Source organism: Myotis myotis, unplaced genomic scaffold (assembly GCF_014108235.1).
Source record: "Myotis myotis isolate mMyoMyo1 unplaced genomic scaffold, mMyoMyo1.p scaffold_m19_p_4, whole genome shotgun sequence".
Taxonomy (NCBI): Eukaryota; Metazoa; Chordata; class Mammalia; order Chiroptera; family Vespertilionidae; genus Myotis; species Myotis myotis.
In genome coordinates, this window is record NW_023416346.1 from 53,390,470 (window position 1) to 53,414,831 (window position 24,362).

Here is a 24,362-nt window from a genome sequence, read left to right on the forward strand (position 1 = left end):
GTCTTAGCACACAGTTTAAGCAGAGATGGAATGAAATGCATTTTTAGCCCCATACACATACAAAAGATGAACAGATTTATACATATTATAAATAATGGGGAGCAAGTCTTAGGCAATTAAGAGACCACAAAGAAGCCATGCTTACAAGCAAGAATGATTTTACAATAGTGAATTAAAGGCTTGGTTAGCTGAGACACCCCATGACAGATATTATTCCCACCCCCATACACACCATCCACTACATACCTTAGAGAGTGCAAATACGGACTGAAATTCCTTGCTCTTGTTATATTTAGCTACTGTGATTCAGTATCTAAGTGTGTGAAAGTGAGAAACAACTTTTTTTGCTCCCTCACCCATGATAACCAGCCCTGGTCTCAACCTGGAGACATTTCTTATCATGAGACTATATGAATTTGCTCATTTATTATGGCGATCCTTAGTATAAGGAGGGGTTCTGCTGAGGTCCTAATCTTCCCTAGTGTAGCCACAGAAAACTTGCCTTACACTTATGGCCTCTCATATCCAACTTATCTACAGATACCCACAGAAAATTAACACATACATTATTTCCTCCTCCACACAGTGATACACATTTATACATACACATAGACACACAGACAGAGTCATCCTCAGCCACTCATCCATGCAAAAACACATATGCTTATATATAGTGACACATGCATATATATGAAAATATACCCACTCTCAACTCAGGCTCATAAAGATATTTCTCTTTTTCTTATATTCATACTCACACTTGTTCAAAAACAGCCAAATGCCCATTGGTAGTTATGCTGAGAGGGTATCTGTCGTGGCAGACAGAAGTGGGTGTCAAGTGGGTGAGTAGACAAATGCCTGTGAGAAGGTAGTGGCTGAGAGAGGAAGGGTGGGTGGATGACAGAGTGACTGAGTAGGAAGAAGGACAAGCAATCAACTATGATAAGATTCCAGAATATCATATTTTCCAACCTTTTAATTCTCATTATGGCTTTCCTTTGAACATTCTCCAAGTCTCATATCTTCCTTCTTTGTCTGGCAATCTTTAGCTTTCTCTGTCTCAGTCTTTCTTCGTGTGTGTGTGTGTGTGTGTGTGTGTGTGTGTTACTTTCCCATAACCAAAAGCTAATCCTAGTGCCAGGTAATATTTTTTAACAACAAGATCCCTGATGTGTAAATGTAACTGCATTTAAGAATTATTTGAAGTAATGAATTTGTGGAAATGTAATGAGAAAAAGAAAATGTGCTTGTTTATTCCTTTCAGGAAATTCCTCTATTCCCCCTGGGTTTCATCAGCTATATTTTTGGCAGGCTGTGGGCATGGAAATGTGAAGACATCACTCTCAAAGAGAATTATAATAATCACATATGATTTATACAGATGTCACAATAGGGTTAGGAAGTTGGAAAATCCAGCAATCAAAATGGATAGGCACTTAAAATTAAGAACATGAATACTTTTGCTAAAACTCTGATTTTTAACATTATAAGTAGTTCACAGGAGATTTTTTTCAGACTGCTAAAGAAATCATAATGGCAATACAGATTTATATCTTATAAGAACCAAAACAAGCTACAGATACTGGTATACTTGCTGCAAATCCATTTCAAATATTTAATTCATTTGGATTTCTTAAACCCTGAACCTTGACTACATGGGCTAGACACTGAGGAGGATACTGAAGAAAAGACCTTGTGACTTGCCTCAAAGAATTTATGGTATAGTTGGTGTGTGCTGGAGTGGACTTGTGGGGTTTAAACCGAGCACTAAAGAATAGGTTGGATTGTTAAGCAGGCCAAGAAAAGAGCATGAGTGAGAGTGAAATTTCAGAGTTGGAAAAGAGAATTGTATGTTTAGCAGATAGTTAGGAGGCTACCCTGGGTAGATGAAGGTAGCATGTTTGAGAGTGGAAGGGGGAAAAGACAGAAAGGCAGCATGAGGACCAAGTTGCACAGGACTCAGAATATCAAGTTGAGATCAAGCACTGATAGAGAGAGCCACTGAAATGGATCTCTTTTTATAAAGCCAACATTTACTAATACAATAATATCAATATTTTCTAAGATGAGAAACTCATGTGACAATGAAAACTCTAAAATGTGAAGCAGTTTTATAGAAAAGCAGCACAAATAATGAACTAATTTATATACTGTGATTAGTAAGTAAAAAGAGAGGTAATGGAAAAAATAACTACTTTGACAGGCTTTACTACTGTAATAACTGTCATAACACAATTATTCTTTGAAAGTGAAGAATTAATTAAACCACTGGTAGTCTTCTGAAGGCATGTAAGTAGACTGGACAATTAAGTAAGGATAATAAACTATACTAAGTATCCCAAACCCTCTAAACCATTTTGAATACATGTTAACTAGCTACTGGTTATTCTGATCTTGCACCTACTACATAATGGTTTGTTTATTCTTTATTGAACAAATAAATATTAGAGAATACTAATCCTAAGCACAGATGTTTGTACAGAGTTATAAATGCCAAGAATTAAGCTCCAGAACCAAAAAGTGCAAATAAATACTGTATCAGTTACTGGCCAGAAAGTCAAACCCATATATATATATATGTATTTGCTATCATTCTTCCCCTTCTCCTGTAGGACTGCTGTGCTTCCCTCAGGCCAGGGAAGTATGCTCAAGGCTATCTCCCCCATAGCTTCTGACAGCTAATGTTTTCCTTTCTCCTTGGAGAAGAATCACGTAGACTAAGGGGATAATCCTAAATGCTTTTCTAAATTAACTCAAAAAAGTGAGTATATGTGACACTGAAAGTCAGATTTTCTCTCTGCTTTATGTGGTGAACTAATATCCTTTTACACCTGGCATCAAGCCAAAGTGACCCCACCCACCCACACACACATAAGCAGCACTTCCCTCTCCCTCCCCAAATCCAAGATGTTCCAGACAATATAACCACACAGTTGGGAATGATTCATATGTTTCCACTCTCTGTCCAAAAATGAGCATAAAGAGTTTCTACTTAATTTATAATCAGATTTTTCTGCACATTTCCTTAAAAAATTAAAGGGGAATGATTCAAAATCTGCACTTTCTCTAAAAATTACTGATTAGTTACAGACTAAAGTATATTTTAGTAAAATATTTTTGTGTTCCATCCATCCCTAGAGACAAGGGCCATAGCTGCACGATGCCAAATATCTAATCCATCATCCAATGTTTTCATGTTTTAGATGTTTTCAAAAAGCTGGTGTTGTGTAGATACAGGCTTATTATATCCAGTCTTTTGTTATCTCAATAGTACATATGGATACAGATTTTTTTCTGTTTGGAATATTTCTCAAGGCCAATGCCTTATTTATAGTTCTAACACCTGCAAATATTTGGCAGAGATTGTTCCATCCTCTCCATATCCCCCATTCTTCCTGCAACCCCACCCCCATCTCTTGCCATTATGAAGCCATAAGTTTATACAATATGTCCTTTCCTTGATGCTGCTAATTGTCTATCTGTGTGATCTATAAGATGTATAATTGCTGGAGCATAATGTTTAGTTTCAAATCACATTTCATGGGGAAAACTTAAGTCTAAAATAAAGTGGCAGCAGGCTGCAGTACAAAGGATCCTTAACTCATGGTCTCTAGAGGAAACCTTTGGAGTAGCGGTTGCCAACTGGTGGTCCGCGGACCACTGGTGGTCCATGAGGTCTGAAAGGTTGGCAACTGCTGGTCTAGAAGCTTAGATCCAGTTCCAATTTTGTGACTTTGACCAAATTGCTTAACCCCGTGGTCGGCAAACTGCGGCTCGCAAGCCACATGCGGCTCTTTGGCCCCTTGAGTGTGGCTCTTCCTAAGCCTTAGGAGTACCCTAATTAAGTTAATAACAATGTACCTACCTATATAGTTTAAGTTTAAAAAATTTGGCTCTCAAAAGAAATTTCAATCGTTGTACTGTTGATATTTGGCTTTGTTGACTAATGAGTTTGCTGACCACTGGCTTAACCTATCAAACTCTCAGTTTATACCACTTTAAAGTGTAGGGCTTCAACTAGACCAAGATCAAGGCCTAACTTCTTATGATTCTAAAAATTGAAACTAATAAAATTATTCTTCTCTGCAGAAGAATTTTTTATTATTGACAGTATTATAAATGTCCTCCAATTTCTCCCCCGCCTATGTTCCCCTCTTCCCAGGCCCTGCCTCACCCAAGGCCTTCATCGCACTATTGTCTGTGTCTATTGTTTATGCATATATGCATACTAGAGGCCCAGTGCAGGAAATTCGTGCACTGGGGGAGGGGTGTCCCTCAGCCCAGCCTGCACCCTCTCCAATCTGGGACCCTCGGGGGATGTCCGACTGCCGGTTTAGGCCCAGCAGAATCGGGCCTAAACAGGCAGTCGGACATCCCTCTCACAATCCGGAACTGCTGGCTCCTAATTGCTTGCCTGCCTGCCTACCTGATTGCCCCTAACCACTTCTGCTTGCCAACCTGATCACCCCCTAACCACTCCCCTGCCAGCCTGATCAACGCCTAACCACTCCCCTGCCAGCCTGATCAATGCCTAACTGCTCCCCTGCCAGCCCAATTGCCCCCAACTGTCCTCCTCTGCTGGCCTGGTCACCCCTAACTGCCGGCCATCTTGTGACCACATGGGGCAGTCACCCCTAACTGCCGGCCATCTTGTGACCACATGGGGCAGTCATCTTTGACCATATGGGGGCGGCCATCTTGTGCGAGGGTGTGATGGTCAATCTGCATATTACCTCTTTATTATATAGGATAAGTTCTTTGGTTAATCTCTTCCCATCTCCTCCCCTCCTCTGAGATCTGTCATTCTTTTTAATGCATCCATAACTTTGGACCTATCTTGTTCATCTGTTTATTATGTTCATTAGTTTCCACTTATAAGTGAAATCATGTGATATCTGTCTTTCTCTGACTGGCTTATTTCACTCAGTATACTAGCACCTTGAATGAAATAAACATAAACATTGAACTATGTACAAATTTATAAATATTAGATATAATTAATGATCAAAAAAGGCATAAACCATCTGGCTGGTGTGTCTCAGTGGTTGAGCATCGACCCATGAACCAGGAGGTTAGGGTTCAATTCTCGGTCAGGGTGCATGCCTGGGTTGCTGGCTCAATTCCCAGTGCAGAAGGCAGCTGATCAATGTTTCTCTCTCATCAATGTTTTTATCTCTCTATCCTTCTCCCTTCCTCTGGCTCTAAAATAAATAAAAAACATTTTTTTAAAAAGGCACAAAGCATTGTCAGTGTGACTACTCTCAATATTGCTTGCCACAAATGACAGAAGAGAATACGTATACTATTCTGAGTATTGCTATCCTCTCCAACATCACAAATTTTACCTAAGTTACATCAACTTTTCCAAAGCATGGCTAGAGGAAACTCTCCACCCACTTCTTGCCTTCCTTTCATCCTATCTAGATCTTCCTTAGAGCTTGGCTTATATATTCAGGCCCTATTTAGCAGTGGTAATCTGACTCATTTACACATTTTATTTGTCTGAAAATTCTAAGAGAAGTTAAATCACATGACAGGCAGGCAATGGAAATAAAACAATTTGGATCTGACATTTTACTATCCACATGAGGTAGTAGGGCTTTAAAAACAGGCATTTAGAGTTGCACATAAATATATATGGCCCAACAACTTTGGAACTCTTTCCACTGAACACAAATGAAAGAGTAAGAATTTCCAAGGCAGGACTGCAAACAAGTGCTTCAGTCCATTAACCACAAAAAGGAACGCTGGCACAAAATCTGATACTGGATTAAATATTTATGGCCTTCAGTCTAAATGTTTAGTTCAGGTATTTGATCATTCCTTCTGACTTCATGGTACACTTAAGTTCCTTTTTTAGGAACTGTTAGTCTGTTTTTTTGTTGTTGCTGTTTATTTTAATTTTGGTGTTGTTGTTGTGTTTTTTTGTTTTGTTTTTTTTTTAAACCAGGCTTAGAATTAGCCCTGTGTTAAGGGCTTGATGGCAATTTGTAGTGGCCAGTGCCAAACTTTTTTTCTTTAGAGTACTGAGCGTGCAAACATATACTACTGTTCTCCACAAAGATCTCCCACCTACAGAGATCTACTCAGACACCTCCACCCATACCTACACAGAATCACACCAAACCTTCCCATTGCTATACACATAAATAGGCAAATAAGCACAAATGCTAATTATGGCACACCTACACAGGTACTCACATACTTAAAAGAAGAGGTGGAAAAAATCATGGCAACGATATGTAGTGTGTAACATGTCACTGAAAGAGGAAATAGAGTGCTGTTTCCCTGGATGTACTATTGGTATAGTGGGCAATAGGCCAATTCCCCCAGAACTGTCCAGACACAAGCAGATTTACACAACAGATGAAACAGGTTCCAGTGAGAGCTAGCAGGTGAGTAGGTTATTCCTCATGACAACTTGACATTAACTCACTTTTCATATAAGAAAAGTGACCCATTTTACTAGTGAACTTGCCTCCCACATAACAGTGTACAAAGACACAAAGTTGTGTAAGGGATATTTCCCAGATCCCTTACCTTGAGTTTCTCAAATCGATCATTCAGGGACGCAACCTGATGGTCTCGGTGACGCCCCACTAGTTTGCATAAGGCACAGATCAATTGGTCATCAGATACACAATACATGTTCACTTTCTCATTCTCATGGTCCAGGCAGGTGATCCCTCGAAGATGTGTGTCTGGCACTGGTTCCACCAGGCGGTGGCTGGTGAAAGGCTTCTTGTTGGGGTGTGTAGCCCTCAGGCAACGATCACAGTAGGAGACCTCACAGGTGATGCATGTTTTCACTGCATCTCTTGGTGGGTCCTGTTCACAGAATTGGCAAGCAATTCTCTCACTAGACATGGTGGTACTGGGCCTATAAGTCCTCTCCCGGCGGCTCTCACTTGGGGAATTGGGCCCACTGACTGAAGCCTTCTGAAAGCGGTCAATAATGTTCTGCAGAGTCACATTCCTCTTGAGGCCATCCAGGCCCCGGTGGTTGAGTGAGATAACATATCTGCATGTAGGACACTGGAAAGCAGTAATGGGTTCAATGGATTCACCAGAGCTGCAGCTGGAGACCAAGATGCGGTGGGCACAGCTGAAGCAGAGACTATGAGCACAAGGGAGCAAAAGGGGATCTTCAAATAACTCTAGGCAGATTGGGCAGGTCAATTCAGACTCCAGGGTTTCCATCTTTATTGAAAATAATCCTGCTGAGGCATTAAGAACCACAGAGGCTGGGCTTTCACCTGCAAGGAATACAAAGCAAGAGTCATTAAGCATTTCCAAGGGAAAAGTGAATGTAGTATAATTCTTCACTAACCAATGGAGACTTTACATACTGGATTCCCCAGGGATGCTGGAGTAATAGGAAAATGATTCAGGAATTAATCAGAAAGTTTTTCTCCCCCTTCAAACCTTGTTTCTGACAAATGCTTCAGTTTATTTTCCTGCACTAATAAATAGAACTAGTGGCTACCTCTGAATCCTGGTTTAGTGATTAACATTAGTATTTAGGCTCACAACACTGGCATATATCATTCTCTCACATATTCTCCACTGACATTTCTTGTCCTCCATGACTATGACGAACCTGAGGCCCTGAAAAATTCTCAATCTCCATTTTCCAATATTGTTCTTCATTCTACTTCAAGGTAAAATATAGAGGCTGCTCCTATTTCACATCTAGTGGAAGGAGAACAAGGCCATATTTCAAACTAATTCACTAGTTCTTGAAATGATTCCATTCTAAGAGCCTGCATAAAATGAAGAGAGAGCTTTAGAAAAATGTAGTTCTTGATTGCAGGATAATAAGTTTTTAAGAGTGTGGATCTGAAGTACTTCCTACAAACACATATGGAAATTTCTGTTTTGTCCCATTTTTAGTATAATGAGGTACTAGAGCCAAAATATGATAGTTTTCATTTTCACTTTCTTCCTTCACCTTCAGAAAAGTCTTCATTTCATCAAACTAAATGATCAATGATTTCAACTTACTCAGCAATAGTTGCAGATCAATAATGAAGACATATTACCTTGTGGCTTCAGTTGGTTTTTAACACCTGCTGAACTGAACTAGCACAAGTCTGCTATGAAGCTCACCTCCCCATGTGTCTTTTCATACTTCCTAAAATATAACAAGATGCAAATCAAGATCTAGATATAAATTAGCAAAGTGTGGAGCGAGAAATTTTCAGATCTGGTAATCTTCATTTTAGTGTGCATCAGATAAAAGAAGTCACCCAACTAAGAAGAAACTAAGCTCTTGGTCAATCTATCTCTTCTTTCACGGGCACTTCTGAGCTGAACATATAGATACTTGTTGCCATAGTTTTTCCATTAATTAAAATCAACACACAAAAATATTCTAAGCTAGCCTTAACTAAGGAACAATGTAAAATATCTTATTGACTAAAAGTATTAATCCTATTTATCCTTTTGCTTTTGAAAAACTTTTTGTTCATCATCTCTCTACCATTGGAGACACTTATCAGGGCATGAGAATTTTATTCTGCCACTTACATTTGTTCAGATTTGGTCATCTATCAGAGATACCCACATAACCTTCTCACAGGATACTTAAACTCTGAGTACAATTATACCTTCTGCAAAAGTACAATAGATGTATCCCTAAAAGCTGTTTCTAAATCAAACCTTTTAAGTACACTGAAATAACTATTTTGCAGAAATATATAGGCCATTGGTGTAAAAGTGAAGAATCTTTTTGTAAAATGGTCACTCTCAGTTGGTTTGGTAAGTTTGTATAACCACTTTTTAAAAAATGAGACTTGTGGTATTCTTATTTTACAATTTACAAGTGCTTGAAAATTGTTGGCTAGTATTCTGTAACATAACATCTATCAGCATCCACATATAGAGATAAAGTAAAACAATTAAAATGTACATATATCATAGAATCTTAGAATTGGAAGATACTTTGGAGATGATAGATTCCAACTTCCACTCAAGGCAGGAGTATTGTTTTTGATAGCTTCACTGCTCAATTCAATATATCCATAAGTGAGCTTGTTATTCTCCCCTCCCTGAAACACACACACACACACACACACACACACACACACACACACACACAAAACCTGTTCCTCTTCCAATTTTTTTCTATTTGGTGAATATCACCATCCAAGCCTAGAAAACTAGAACTTCTCTCATTTACATGTTTATCACCTCAACCACCAGTAGCTTCCAGAATATTGTTTTCTTTCATTTACTTATCTGTGTCTCCAGCTAACTCTCCATGCTCCTTGAGGGCTTCAAAAATTTCATATTTTTATTCAAAGTATGGAGCTTCATACACACTAGGTATCAATCATTGTTAAATAAAGAATCCCTTAAAGTAGAAGTTAGAAAGGGACCTAGCATTTATAGAGCACCTCCTATATTCTGAGTTCTGTGTTAAGCACTTCACACACATTATTTCATGAAATTATATGAAGAAATCTGTGAGGAATGTATTACTACTATATATGTATTACTAGAGGCCCAGTGCACAAATGCGTGCACCAGTGGGGTCCCTCAGCCTGGCCTGCGGGATCGGGCTGAAACTGGCTCTCCAACATCCCTCAAGGGGTCCCGGATTGTGAGAAGGTGCAGGCCAGGCCAAGGGACCCCAATGGTGCACAAAATGGGCTGGGGAGAGACATGGGAGGTTGGCCAGCCAGGGAGGGACTGCAGGAGGGCTCTAGGGCATGTCCGGCCCATCTTACTCAGTCCCCATCAGCCGGACCCCAGCAGCAAGCTAACCTACCAGTCGGAGCATCTGCCCCCCTGGTGGTCAGTGCACACCATAGCGACTAGTCGACCCGTTGACTATCTGCCCTTTGGTGGTCAGTGCACATCACAGAGAGCAGTTGAGCAGCCTTAGCATATCATTAGCATATTATGCTTGATTGGTTGAACAGCCAACCAGACAACTGGACACTTAGCATCTTAGGCTTTTATTATATAGGATAGTTAGGAATTTGGGGCTCAGCATTGTTAAGCAAATCAACCAAGAACATACATACACAGAGTACTGTGTCACCATGCCTGTGCTCTTTTCCCTACACCTCTATTTCAATCATCTCACCTCCTTCATTGAACTTTATCTTGACTATTTACAAGAGGATTTCTAAACAGCATATTTCCGCTTCTATTTTTGTCTCTGTGTCCCTCTGAGTTTCTCTGAATCTGGCTCTCATTCCAAGTCTCTTCCAAATTGTATCTCTTTCCCCATCTCACACTGCATTTCTATTACTGTCTCTTCCAGAACTGCATGTCTGCATTCCTTAAAATCTGTGTTGGAAGCTACCTGGGAGGATCAAGTACAGCCTCTTACCAAAATGACAATTGGACAGAAGCATTTTTGAAAGACATGTCTATGTACTGAAAACTATATAAAAAAAATACCACAAGTATTCTAAGTCTTAGAATGGTGTTGTATAAATACTGTACTGAGGAAAAGCTCATTGAATTTTCCTAGAATCCTAAAAATTGTTCCCATGTGTGACACTTGAACTTCACCATGAAATTAAGCTTGGGAAAGTATGGTATGGGTCAGGATTGCCATAGATAAGATCAAAATAAGATTTTTAACCAGGGATTGCTGAATTTTCTAGAACTGTTTGAAGAATGTAAGGTGTATGTCATATTGCCCAGGGTCATACTTGTTTGAAAGTAGCAAAGCTAAGATTCAGACCCAGAATACAACTGAGAGTTCAGAAATAAACTCATAGCCTTAACTGGTTGGCTCAGTGGATAGAGCGTCGGCCTGAGGACTAAAGCGTCCCAGGTTCGATTCCGGTCAAGAGCATGTACCTTGGTTGCAGGTATATCCCCAGTAGGGGGTGTGCAGGAGGCAGCTGATCAATGTTTCTCTCATTGAAGTTTCTAACTCTCTATCCCTCTCCCTTCCTCTCTGTAAAAAATCAATAAAATAAATTTTTTTAAAAAAGAAAGAAACTCGGGGAGGAAACCAAGATGGCGGCATAGGTAAACACCAGAAATTGCTGCCTTGCACAACCACTTCAAAAATACAACTAAAAGACAAAACGGAAATCATCTAGAACCACAGGAAGGCTGGCTGAGCAGAAATTCTACAACTAGAAGGAAAGAGAAAAGCACACTGAGACTCAAAGGAGGTGCGGAAGTGCAAAGGTATGGAGGCGCACATGGCAAGGGCTGGCAACTGAGGACACAGCTGTCTTTCTGAATCGGGAGGGAGTCACAAGCCCCCGACTGCTCTGAATTCCAGTTCCACGTGAGTCTCTGGGGACCCAGACTTATACAGGGAGAAACTGGACTGTCTGGCAGTGGGCAGAACTCGGAACTCGAGGGTGGCTTTCTCTCAAAGGTGCTTGCAGCGATTGCCGGGACACTGAGACGTGGGGCCCCTTAGGGCCGGGCTGAGGATCAGCCATAGCTGCTTGCTCCTCCCTGTTGATTCCCTGAGATCCCGCCCCACCCAAGCTGAGGCAGAGGCTTTTGCATATGAATGCCCTGACCCTTTGAAATCTGAAAATTACCTAACAAACTGCAGCTGGGCCAGACAGACCCAGAACTTCCAAGAGAAGGCCCAAGGCCCCACAGCAGCTTGCACGGCTTCACAGCTGGGCCTCATTTGGGCACCTACAAACCCCAAAAAAGGAAGGGGAATCTGCAGATCTCTTCGTAGCTCCTGATGGATAGCCTCAGGCAGAGGCTAAATTAGCACCTCCTTAAATCCAAGAGTCAGTGTATCCAGTGGTCAGAGTGGGACCATCCAATTACAACTCCTCAGATCCATAAGGGACACACTCAGGGGGCCGACTCAGTGAGCACCAAAGCCCCACTGAAGCAAGTCTTGCCTCATAAGGGTGTCTTCAGCACAGAAGTTCTCCCACCATAGACACAGCTGATTCTTACAACCAACTGGCCTGGAGGTCAATTCCTCCCAGTGATACCTACAACAATCAAGGCTTAACTACAAAAAGACTGTGCACAAAGCCCACAAAGGGGTGCACCTCAAGTAATTGGGGAGGCTGAGCCACTGGGCCCTATAGGACACCTAGCCCACAAAGCCACTCTACCAACACAGGGCAGCATAAAAAATGTGGAGACAAAGAAACAGGTCACAAATGACAGAAATGGAGGAAAGCAAACAACTGGATATAAAGTTCAAAACCACACTTTTAAGGTTTTTCAAGAACTTTCTAGAAACCACCGATAAATTTAGTAAGACCCTCAAAAAGTCTGGTGAGACTGCCGATAAATGTAGTGAGACCCTCAAGAAATCTAGTGAGACCCTTGAGGTTATGAAAAAGGACCAACTAGAAATTAAGCAAACACTGACTGAAATAAAGGATATTATGCAGAGTTCCAACAGCAGACTAGAGGATGGCAAGAATCAAGTCAAAGATTTGAAATATGAAGAAGCAAAAAACACCCAACCGGAAAAGCAAAATGAAAAAAGAATCCAAAAATAGGAAGATAGTGTAAGGAGCCTTTGGGACAGCTTCAAGCATACCAACATCCGAATTATAGCGGTGCCAGAAAAAGAGAGAGAGCAAGATATTGAAAGCCTATTTGAAGAAATAATGACAGAAAACTTCCCCTACCTGGTGAAAGAAATAGACTTACAAGTCCAGGAAGTGCAGAGAACCCCAAACAAAAGGAATCCAAAGAGGACCACACCAAGACACATCATCATTAAAATGCCAAGAGCAAAAGACAAAGAGAGAATCTTAAAAGCAGCAAGAGAAAAACAATCAGTTACCTACAAGGGAGTACCCATACGACTGCCAGCTGATTTCTCAACAGAAACTTTGCAGGTCAGAAGGGAGTGGCAAGAAATATTCAAAGTGATGAATGCCAAGAACCTACAACCAAGATTACTTTATCCAGCAAAGCTATCATTCAGAATTGAAGGTCAGATAAAGAGCTTCACAGATAAGGAAAAACTAAAGGAGTTCATCATCACCAAACGAGTATTATATGAAATGCTAAAAGGTATCCTTTAAGAAGAGGAAGAAAAAGAAAAAGGTAAAGATACAAATTATGAACAAATACACATCTATCAACAAGTGAATCCAAAAATCAAGTGAATAAATAATCTGATGAACAGAATAAACTGGTGATTATAATAGAATCAGGGGCATAGAAAGGGAGTGGACTGACTATTCTTGGCGGGGGGGTGAAGGGGAGTGGGAGATGTGGGAAGAGACTGGACAAAAATCATGCACCTATGGATGAGGACAGTGGGGGGGGGGGTGAGGGTGGGAGGGGGTGGGAACCGGGTGGAGGGGAGCTATGGGGGGGAAAAAGAGGAACAACTGTAATAATCTGAACAATAAAGATTTAATTTAAAAAAAGAAAGAAACTCATATATTTATGGTCAATTTGACTTTTGACAAGAGTTCTAAAGCCATTCAATGGGGAAAATAATGATCTTTTTTTAAAAATGATGCTGGCACAAATAGATATCCACATGCAAAAGAATAAAGTTGGAGCCCTACCTCACACCATACATAAAAGTTAATTCAAAATAGATAAAAAATCTAAATATAATTGCAGAAACTATAAAACTCTTGGAAGGAAACATAGGTATAAATCTTCATGAACTTAGGTTAGGCAAGGGTTTCTTAGATGACACCAACTGCCCAAACAACTAAAGGGAAAAAAAGATAAATCAGACTTCAAAATTAAAGATTTCTGTGCTATAAATGATACCATCAAGAAAGTTAAAAGACAACTCACATAATGAGAAAAAAGTATTTGCAGCTCATATATGTACTCTGGGTCTAGTATCTAGAAATATACATAACTCTTACAACTTAACAATAAAAAGACAAAAAAATTAAAATGGACAAGGATTTAAATAGACATTCCTTAAAACAAGATATAAAAATGATCAATAGGGATATGAAAAGATACTAAACATCATTAGCCATTAGGGAAATACAAATCAAAACCACATTGAGATACCACTTCATACTCACTAAGATGGCTATTATACTACTTCACACCCACTAGGATAGCTATAAGTTTTAAAATATAGCAAATGTCAACCAGGATGTGGGGAAAATGGAACCCTCATACATTGTTGATGAGAATGTAAAATGATCCAGCTACTTTGACAAATAGTTTGGCAGTTCCTCAACAGGTTAAATGTAAAGTTACTATATGATCCAGAAAAATTGAAGACATACTCAAAAACCGGTACACAATGTTCACTGCAGCATCTATAATAATAAAAGCATAATTTGCTAATTAGACCAGACAGCTGAATGACCTTCCAGATGTCCTTCCGGATGAAGCCAGGGCTGCAAAGGCTGAGCCCCTTGTATGAATTTCGTGCATCAGGCCGCTAGTTATTTATAATATCCAAATGATGGAAACAACCCAAATATCCATCAAGTGATGAATGGATAAACAAATGTGGTATATCATATAATAAAATAGTATTCAGCAAGGAAAAGGAATGCAGTATTGATATGTGCTACTAAATGGATGAATTTTGAGAACATTATTCTAACTGAAAGAATACAGTCACAAAGGGCCTCAAATTCTATGATTCCATTCATATGAGATATCCAGAATAGGCAAATCCATAGGAACAGAAAATAGATTAGTGGTTGCCAAAGGCTTGGGGGTTGGTGAGATAGAGTTACTGATAATTGGTATGAGGTTTCTTTTGGGGATGATGAAAATGTTCAGAAATTAGTGGTGATAATTGCATAACTTTGTGAATATACTAAAGACCAATGAATTGTACACATTAAAATGGTGACTATTATGATAGTGAATTATATCTCAATTTTTAAAAGTTTCAAACACAAGTCTGACCCAGAGTATGAACAGTTAACCACTATAATATACTGTCAACTATGTAATTATGTAGTATTTCTAAACTCTCTTGGATTGCTTTCTCCTTTCAATTGTTTTCCTAGGTAAGTGATTCCCTGTCTAGGTTTTGTAATATCCTGGGATATCTTTAATGATCAAAGGGTGTTATAAAATTCTCAGTTCCAAATTGTATTAATTTAAAAAATATAAAACTCCTAAAAATATTTGACTCCTATATCACAAAATACTTTTAGGAAGTATGGGGGTATGGTATAACAAAAATAAAACAGTAGCAGAGTGTTGCAACTTTAAAAATTTGTGAATCACCAACCTATGCAGAATTAGAGTTTGCTAAGAATAAAGATAGGATGTGAACCTGATAGATGCGATGCAATGACAGGTAATCATGAAGCATTTTCCAGAAAACACAATGGTTTGTCATAAAAATGCATTGATAAAATGTCTGGGAGAGCAGAACAATTGCCATGATAAAAAACAAATGTCCACGTCCACATAGACTTATTTGTTGCCCTCCATATAATTTAGTTGATTCCACTCATTAAATAAGTATGTTCATGTATTTGCCCTTGCTCTATTATAAAATTGTTTATCCATGGCTTATCTTCACCCTGAAAAAAAAAAACAAGTTGATGAGAATAAACTATAAGAAGGTATAAAGCTGTGTGAGTAGGTAGAAATAGAAAAGAGGAGTTTAAAAGCAGGCGATTGAGATAAAAGTAATACATTCTACATTACAAAATGAAAAGACTGATTTCAGCATCACCCTTCAAATCCAGCATTTACTAGTAGTTAACTTTGATCAGAAAGAGAACTTGTGATCTACAGAGCATGGCTCTAGGCTTTCACTACCTTCCTGAGGAGCCATGGTTTACTCTTCTTCAGAGAAAAGCCATGAATATGAAACCAAGTCTGACCTCTGGGCTGTAGAATGAGGACTGGGCTGAGTTGTAAGATTTGTTTAAAAAACAAATTAATATAGCTCTTGCCAGTCTTTCTCAGTGATTACAGAGTAGACCTGCAGACTGAAGGGTCTCGGGTTCAATTCGGTCAAAGGCATTTATCTGGTTGCCTGGTCGGGCACAGTGGGAGGCAACCAGTCAATGTGTCTCTCTCACATTGATGTTTCTATCTATGTGTCTCTCCCCCTCCCTTCCACTCTCTCTAAAAATCAATGGGAAAAAATATCCTCAGGTGAGGATTAACAAAAAATATACACACAAATTGATATAAAATAAAGATTCTTTAGGATATTAACATTAATGTCCTATGAACTCTTCCTTAAGCACATCTACACAATGGAATACTACGCTGCAGTAAAAAAAGAAGGAATTCTTACCATTTGCAACAGCATGGATGGAACTGGAGAGCATTATGCTTAGCGAAATAAGCCAGTCAGAGAAAGATAAATATCACATGATCTCACTCATTTATGGAACATAATGAACAACATAAAGAGATGAACAAAAACAGATCCAGACACAGAGAAGCATTGATCAGACCGTCAAACCTCAGAGGGAAGGTTGGGGAGGGTGGGGGTAAGGGGGAGAGATCAACCAAAGGACTTGTATGCATGCATATAAGCCTAACCAATGGACAGATACCAGGGGGGTGAGGGCATGAGTGGGGGGTGGGGGGCAATGAGGGGTAAGGACACATATGTAATACCTTAATCAATAAAGAAAAACAAACAAAAATACAAAAGAAAAAAATGCTAGAAACTGTCTCCTTGTCTTGAGGAATGAGCAAATAATATCAGGCTTAGTCTGATGTTTCCTTAACTGTAAAATGTCATTAAAGTTGGGCTAGAATCACCAGATGATCTCTTTAAGATGCTTTCCAGGTCTGACATCCTTTCATTACAGAGATCTTGCTATCTGTATCACATAGAAAAGACACCTTGGATTATTGAAAACTGGCTCCTCAAAATACAACTCTTATTTATTAGTGTGATTAGAAAAGCTGACAAACAATGGACATCATCATGAAAGAAACTGAAATAAACAGAATGCATTTTTTTTTTTGCTAAAGCCAAGGTGATGAAGGGCAGTGGCTGGCTTTGTCTGCTGTATGTACCTCAAGAAAGATATAATGGGTGTTCCAGAAGACAAATAAAGGTGAGGGGAGTTACATAGGAGTATAAATGAGTGAGAATACCTTTTGGAACTGAAAAAGAAGACAAAATCCTAGAATACTATTAACAGGGAGAAAAAACTCTCGAAACTCAAACAAGATCATTTGGGAACATAAAAGGCAACCAATACATATAATTTTCATCCGAAAAGGATAAAGACTGAAAATAGAAACCCCTCAAAAAGAGGCTAGATGATCAGTAAGCATAAATAACAGTAAGAATCATCTTACATCTGTGTACCATTTTATACTTTTCAAATAGTTCCAAAGTGATTATCTCATTTGATCCTCATAATAAAGCCTGGTTGTAGTACTGACTCTAAGATGAATTAGCTGAGTGATTCTAGGTAAGACATTTAAACTCTTTCGGTCATAGCCTCCTCACCTGTCAAATCACAACTACCTGCCCTACCCATTTCACAAGCTCTTGTGAGGATCAGATGAGAATAAAATAATTAATTTGCTTAAAAAATATAGTCTCATCATACATTCACAGATGACAGATATGAAATGCATTATTAAGGAAAACAGTAATTTTTATTATTTGGAAAACAAATTTCGTTACCATTTAGAATAAATATAAATGTCCTACCATTTATTTTATTTTACTTTCTTTTTTATTGAATTTACTACAGGCCTGGTGCATGAAATTTGTGCATGGGTAGGGTCTCTAGACCTGGCCAGCGATCAGGACCAATCTGTGGGGCAACCAGTGGGGTGATCAGAGGGCCCCCACTGGCACCTGCCTTGACCAGTCTGGTGCCACCTGCTCACTGACCCTGCCCCCTGCCATCGCCACCAGTTGCCTCCCTCTGCAGGGTGATCGGGGCTGGGGGGGGGGGGGCTGCTGGCACTGGCCTTGGCTGGTCTGGGGCCTGCGGGCTGGGGACAGCTCCTGTGTTGAGCGTCTGCCCTCTAGTGGTCAGTGTGTGTCATAGCCACCGGTCATTCTGCCATTTGGTCAATTTGCATATTAGGCTTTTATTATATAGAACTGGGGTGACATTGGTTAATATAATTATGTAGGTTTCAGATGCACAATTCTATAATATATAATCAGTATATTGTATTAGGTGTTCACCACCCCAAGCCAAGTCTCCTTTGAAAATTCATCCCAAACACATAGTTGACATGTAGAGGACATTACACTCCACCACAAGTTTTCTGGAGGACTATGCATCTGATTGTGACATTCATTATACTCATATGTCTCTCCTGTGAGACTTGAGTTCTCTAAGGCAGGAACTGTCTCTCTTCTTTTCTCTTAAGCTTTTATCATGCTCAGAGAGAGCTCAGGACTGGAAGTTGATTACCAACTGACAGAGAGTGCCAGAGTCACTTCCCGTCTAATAGGTTATTAAAGCTTACTTAATATTTTATAGTATGTGGATTCAATGATATTTTCTTTACAATAATTAGCTCATAAATCCAATCATTGGTTATTTTATATAATATAGTCATCAAAGACATTAAAATGAATATCACAATAGCAGAACTAAAAGTCCTAAATCTGCTACAACTGCAAAAGATATAATCTGAGTAACCAAGAAACGGATTTGCCAAGGTTACACATAATTCAGGAATACTAAGTACAATTCATAATACCTTTATCTTAATGCAGATCGCATTGGCAATTGCAAGGTTCAAGAACAAATGGAGAATAAATTTAATTTAACTACTGCTACTAGTACAGCTTACCATCTATTCTAGGGCTGTTTTCCCAATCTCTGTTATCCAATGAAATATCTGTAAATGTTTAAATGTGCAGTGGCACACCTGAATGGACAGGCACCTCTACTTCCACAGAATGAAATTGGCAATATATGTATATAGGGCATGCTATTGAATGTTAGGCTGAGAGGACCCCAAGTTCAGTACAGAAACAAGGGACAGAGAACAAAAGCCTATTTGAAATGAAACTTCTACTCCCCTAGGAACCACATGAATCCTAGCAACACTGAACAAAGGGCTACAGACAAAAGAATCGAAGATTCTGGACCATAAACCATTTCTCTATCTCTGGGCTGTATACATTCAGATATTTCACTGTCCTGCATTAGCATTATCTTTCATGCCCACACATTAACCCAGCAAATTGTAAATAATGGTATTTTCTGTTACAGGAGGATTTTACATTGTATAATGAGTTTGTTATCTGATCATTTGGTCTCTGTAAGAGGAAGATCCAGAGACTGGGGACACTGTTCCATTCATCAACTATAGGAGTCTGACCTGCAGGAAAGAGGCTGAGACAAAGCCCAAGGTCAGGTAGTCAGAGCTCTGCAGAGAGACAGGAACCCAAGCAGGACAAGCCTTACTAAGGTTATTTCACTAACCCATTTAGGTTGAACCAACACCCTAGTGTGCATTCAGGTAAACCCCACATGGAGAAGGGAGTGGTGGGATGTTGGCACATTATTCAAAATCCCTCCACCTTCCATATTTTAAACATATGGTAGTTTTAGAAGCTTATAGGATTTCTAAGGAAAAATGAAGAAGCTGGGAGATTGACTTTTGAAAAGATGGTGTCTGCCTATGGCCATGGAGAATGGGAAGATGAAAAACGACAAACAGTAGAAATAGCCACAGACCTCCAGTGCTCACAGAAGACATTCAACAGACTTTTACTTCAAGAAAAATGAAGAAAGAAATATATGTTGATTCTTGGGAAAGAGAAAAAATAAAAAGTGGACTAGCAGCCTGCACAGGGAGATAACTGGATATAAATGTCTAGTCTCAGGGAGTAGAGGGTGAGAAGAGGTAGAGGAGAGTATAAATGGGATAAATGGTGATGGATGGAGACTTGATTTAGGGTGAAGAAAATACCATACAGTGTACAGATGATGTGTTGTAGAATTGTGCACCTGAAACCTGTATAATTTTGTTAACTAGTGTCACTCCAATAAGTTCAATAAAAAGAAAAAAATAAAGAAATTCAACAAGCTGGAAAAAAAGGTAGATACTATTATTATTTATAGGTGAGGAATCTGAGGCTCAGAGAAGTTAAGGAATTTGCCCAAGGCCTCATAGCTAATAGGGAAACTTGTTAGCATTATTCAATACAATGGCTGAGAAACACTTTTCTAGTCTTTTTTCCACCTTGCTCAGTGATTAATTCAATGCTTTTTGAGAAACTGGAAATACAGATCTTAGTGCAATAACGCCTTGGTCCCAAACTTTTAATCATCAAAAAGTGAAAAACTGTGAGCTTTCCTGATATATCATATGTCCAGTATCAATATGTTACATGTCATATTTTGATGATGCAAGGCTCTAAGTCAAGATATTCAGCTTAAGTACGGAGTTATTTTGCAAACACACTGCCTCATATTCTCCTTTGCAGAGAAGACAAAATCTTAGTGCTAAGTGGAAATGCAGCACCACTGGCCTCCACTAGCACCCAAATCCCATTGCCTAATACCTAGGGAGTTACCAAAATCCATAAAGACTGAGTGACAGACACACCTGAGGCCAAGCAGGTACCTCTTAGAAAAGCCATTTGAGACACATTCTGTGACTCAGCCCTGTCTTTACCTGCTTTTTAAGGAGCTGTGTCCCAGTTGGAAAAGAGAGAACCTGAGTGCCAAGGAATATAGTAAAAAAAGACATTCTCACCTCTTCACCAAGCCAATGAGGTTTGGTGAATGGTAAAGACATACTCCTCCAGCAGTTTCCTTCTCAACTGTCATGGTGTCAGCAGATTTTATGGGAGGAGAGGGGAGGGATTGGATAGGCTGACTACCCAGAGCAATTTTTAGATGCAATTATGAGACCTCACTGGCACTGCTTTAGAATCTGCAAGTTGGAGCAGGTTGTCCTGCACTTAAAGAGAAGGGATTAACTAAACCAACTTCATCTAAATCATTTTGCACTGTTCAGATGATACATTTGTATAGCAATCAAGTCACTCTGATTTGTGGCAGTACTTCCCAGGGGGTGGCCATGCAAGGCACAACATGCAAGATGAGAAGTCTAGTAGTCAGGAAAGTAAACCAGAGAAACAATTGCCTCTTCATAGCCTCTACCCTACCCCTCACAGCCCCTCCCTGTCCTGATCCTGGAGCTGCAAGTAAAGAGGTAGGCCTCAAACAAGCAGGAGGCCAAAATACTAGGCCAAGGCTGGGGCCTCCGCCCAGTCAGCAGAGGTCTCTTCACATTGTAGGCACTTAATAAATATTATTGACTCAACTCTACTAGATCCTAATCATGCTTATATAGCCATACCTAAAATTATTTATGCAACTTTTCAGAAATTAACTGACTGCCCCATAAAGGCAAAAAAAAAAAAAAATGGGTGAGGTTATGTTTTCAGATCAGCCTGACTCAGATTGTTAGGTTGCAGTACATTAGATATGATTTAAGCCTCTACTTAAAATAATCACCATTACTCTGTATATCTAGTTTTATGTATGTTTCATTCAGTTGTTTGTGCATTAGGGGGGAAAAACAGACTTAGGGCCAAAGTATGGTGATAGATTTGGCTCCAGGGGGGCTAATAATGGCAAGTTAAGGTTTCCAGAAACTAGGTTTCCAGTCAATCTATTATACCAATAAAAAGGTTAATGAAGCACTTTCTTTGAAAAGTGTAATGCTGAGGTTGTATAGAACCCTTCCATCTTCCAAAGGCCAAGAGAAAGCTCACAATACCTAGTACACAATATTATGCCTTTTATACAACTGCATCAACTATGAAAGAAAGGTCAGAAGAATGTCCTAAGGCCATAGAGATAATGCAATATCAGATTTGGGATGAACTCTCTGATCGTCTGGGCCCCTAAACCCATATTTCAACCACATAAATCTAGTTGTAAGGAACAATCAGAAAAACATAATTCACATTATACATCTACTAGTATATTAACTTAATTGATTGGGCAGGAATATATAAAAATAGTAGACTGGTTCCCCCTCAGGGCATGATGAGTGGAGAGGGTTGGAAGGATGTGAGGGTTAGGGGTAGAGTGGGAAGTAGGGAAGAGACTCTCTCTCTTCAGCATTTCCCTTCTATTGGAACATGACCAGATAACTGATTAGAGTACTGGGAGGCAAAAGGATGGGGTTAAAGGTAACCCTTATGGCCCAACCTGGGAATCAGAGGAATCAACTCTCCCGCAGTATTTGTCTATTTACGTAGTCTCTAATATATTCTTTTATAAGGGTTCCTCCTCAGAGACACACAACCATCACTCAACACATTCCCCACACTCAGAAATCCTGAAAAAGGCAAACTGGTTGAGGAGCAAGAGACTGCATAGCTGGGAAGCTGGGAGTACACAGGGTGGAAGGGTGTGTGGGATGGGTAGGTTCTGGTGGGAGATTTAGGTAGGCAGGTAGATGTGTGATAAGGTGGAAGAAGGAAGATGTGTGATAAGAAGGAAGGTGAGTGTGAAGGTGGGTTGGGAAGTGTGAGAGAGCAACAGTGAAGAACACAAGGACCCCAGGATTCCAAATTACTGCTCTGAGGAAAACCTCCGAGAAATAATGTGCTACACACAAAGTGCTAAGTAACCTAAACCTTATCATCACCGAAACGTTTTTGTAAATGTTACTCCACAGTTATTTACTTAATTCTTACAAGCCAGAAATGGAAAAACACCATCTCTCCCAGAGTCAGTCACAGTCTGTCGAGTGTACATATGTAAGTTTCCCCTGTCCCCCGCTGAGCTGGTCTCAGAGCTAGGCCAGAAATAAGGAACCACCCAGAGACTTGAGGATCACTCCCCTGGCAAAAAAAGAAATTAAGTTTCGCTGGGCCTCCTTGCCTGCAGGGTGTCCACGGCATCTCTGGCTGCCACAGCAGCCACCCCCGGCAGACTGCCGGTCTAGGGGCGCCGGCCAGGCTGAGGAGGCTGCCGGCCACCGGAGCGTGGGAAGGCGCTCGTGGGAAGGAGCCGCTCTACTGGCCGCGCCAGGCCCGGCCGGCTGCGCGGGAGGCCTCGGACCGCCCCCGCCCGCACCCCGGAGAGCAAACTCCGTTCCAGGAGGGCAGCAGTGACTAGCACCCGGGGCCCAACAGCGCAAAGGGATACCAGAGCTGGCCCGGCGCCCCTGCCGCCGCCTCGAGCCTCGCGGGCCCCATCGCCCAGCCCCGCCGAGCCCGGGAGCCTTTGGCCCGCGCCGGGCCCGGCGACACCTGAGAGGCAGCCAGAGCTGTGGCGCGCGAGCGGGGGCGCTCGGCCCCCCGAGGACCGTGGAGAAGGGGCGCATTTTACCCAGAGCGTTTCCGCGTGCCTGCCATCTCCTGAGCGCGCCCTAGAGCGCAGGGCGCTCGCCTGCTTCCGCCGCGAGCTGCCTCTGGCTCTGGCTGCTGCGAGAGCTCCCGGGCCGCCGCCGCCGCCGCCGCCACCGCTACCGCCGCCTCTCTAGGCCGCCGCCCGCCTTCGTCTTCGCCGCTGCCGCCGCGCAGCTGCTGGGATCCGCCCTCCTGCGCGCCCCGCCAGGGACAGCAAGGCGGTTGCGATGCTCCGGAGCCAAACTTAAGAGTTTTCACCACCTCAATCCAGGGGCAGCACCATGACACCAAGGCAGCACCACACTGTCATTTCCGCCGCAGCAGAGGAAAAAAAAGCAATCGCTTCGAAAAGGGGGTAGGGTGGGGGCAAACAGGGCTGGGACTGAGGCCCTGAGGGAGTACTGAGAAGGGCCCCAGCAGCAGGGGCACTTGGCCACCTTCCCAACCTCACCTTCCGACGTCCCCTCCGCTCCCAGTTCCCCCAACCCCTCCTCTGGAGGCGCATTTACTTGTTTTCTCCCTGGATAGTAGTGACCCAAGAAACCTGAGCAAGCAAAACCAGCGGGTGGGTGGGGTTAGGGTTACTGCTGTACCTACCAGCTGATTCCAGCAGCCTTTTCTCCAGCGCCCTGTCATCTTGAAGGAAGACACACCGAGAGGGGCAGAGCCGGGGCGTGTGTCCGCGCGCGCGCGCGCGCGCACGCGCGCGTGTGTGTGTGTGTGTGTGTGTGCGCGCGCGCGCACGCGAGGAGAGAGGGGGGAGAGAGAGAGAGAGAGAGAGAGAGAGAGAGAGAGAGAGAGAGAGAGAGAGAAAGAGAGAAAGAGAGAAAGAAACTGGGCGAAGAATGTGTGTGAAATGCAGAAAGCAGATTATGGCCAAACTCTTCTTCCACCCACCAGCCCCTTGGTCCCAGGAACCCTCAGGTTAGAACGAGGAAAAGGCCCTTGCAAGCGCCAATGAGATGAGAGCCCCAGTCCACAGCACAGGTCCTCTGATGAAGCTGCTCTATGCAAAGTTAACAACAGAGTAAAACAAAAATAGTGGAGGAGACAGAAAAGGGCAGACAATTGAAGGAAACCCAACCCCTCTTTCTTTTTACACAGGGAGAATGGCTGTGTTTTATTGGCCATGGTAAAAAAAAAACCACACACA

At 41.3% G+C, this 24,362-nt stretch overlaps 1 protein-coding gene across 8 annotated transcripts in view; it reads right to left on the reverse strand.

Moving 5' to 3' along the window:
• The window catches only part of MID2 (midline 2), a 122,725-nt gene extending 98,769 nt beyond the window's left edge, over positions 1 to 23,956 (reverse strand). For 3 of the 8 annotated variants that reach the window (XM_036304021.1, XM_036304023.1, XM_036304020.1), the window contains exons 1-2: positions 23,807 to 23,932; positions 6,541 to 7,256 (exon numbers count right to left, since the gene is read on the reverse strand). In XM_036304021.1, the coding sequence (XP_036159914.1) occupies positions 6,541 to 7,200 (660 nt within the window). In that variant the 5' untranslated portion in view covers positions 7,201 to 7,256; positions 23,807 to 23,932. Of the gene's footprint in view, positions 1 to 6,540; positions 7,257 to 8,042; positions 8,183 to 23,189; positions 23,324 to 23,806 lie in introns of those variants that run through there. The other 5 variants (XM_036304025.1, XM_036304024.1, XM_036304022.1 and 2 more) reach the window with 4 other exon arrangements.
• Positions 23,957 to 24,362: the final 406 nt, after the last annotated feature.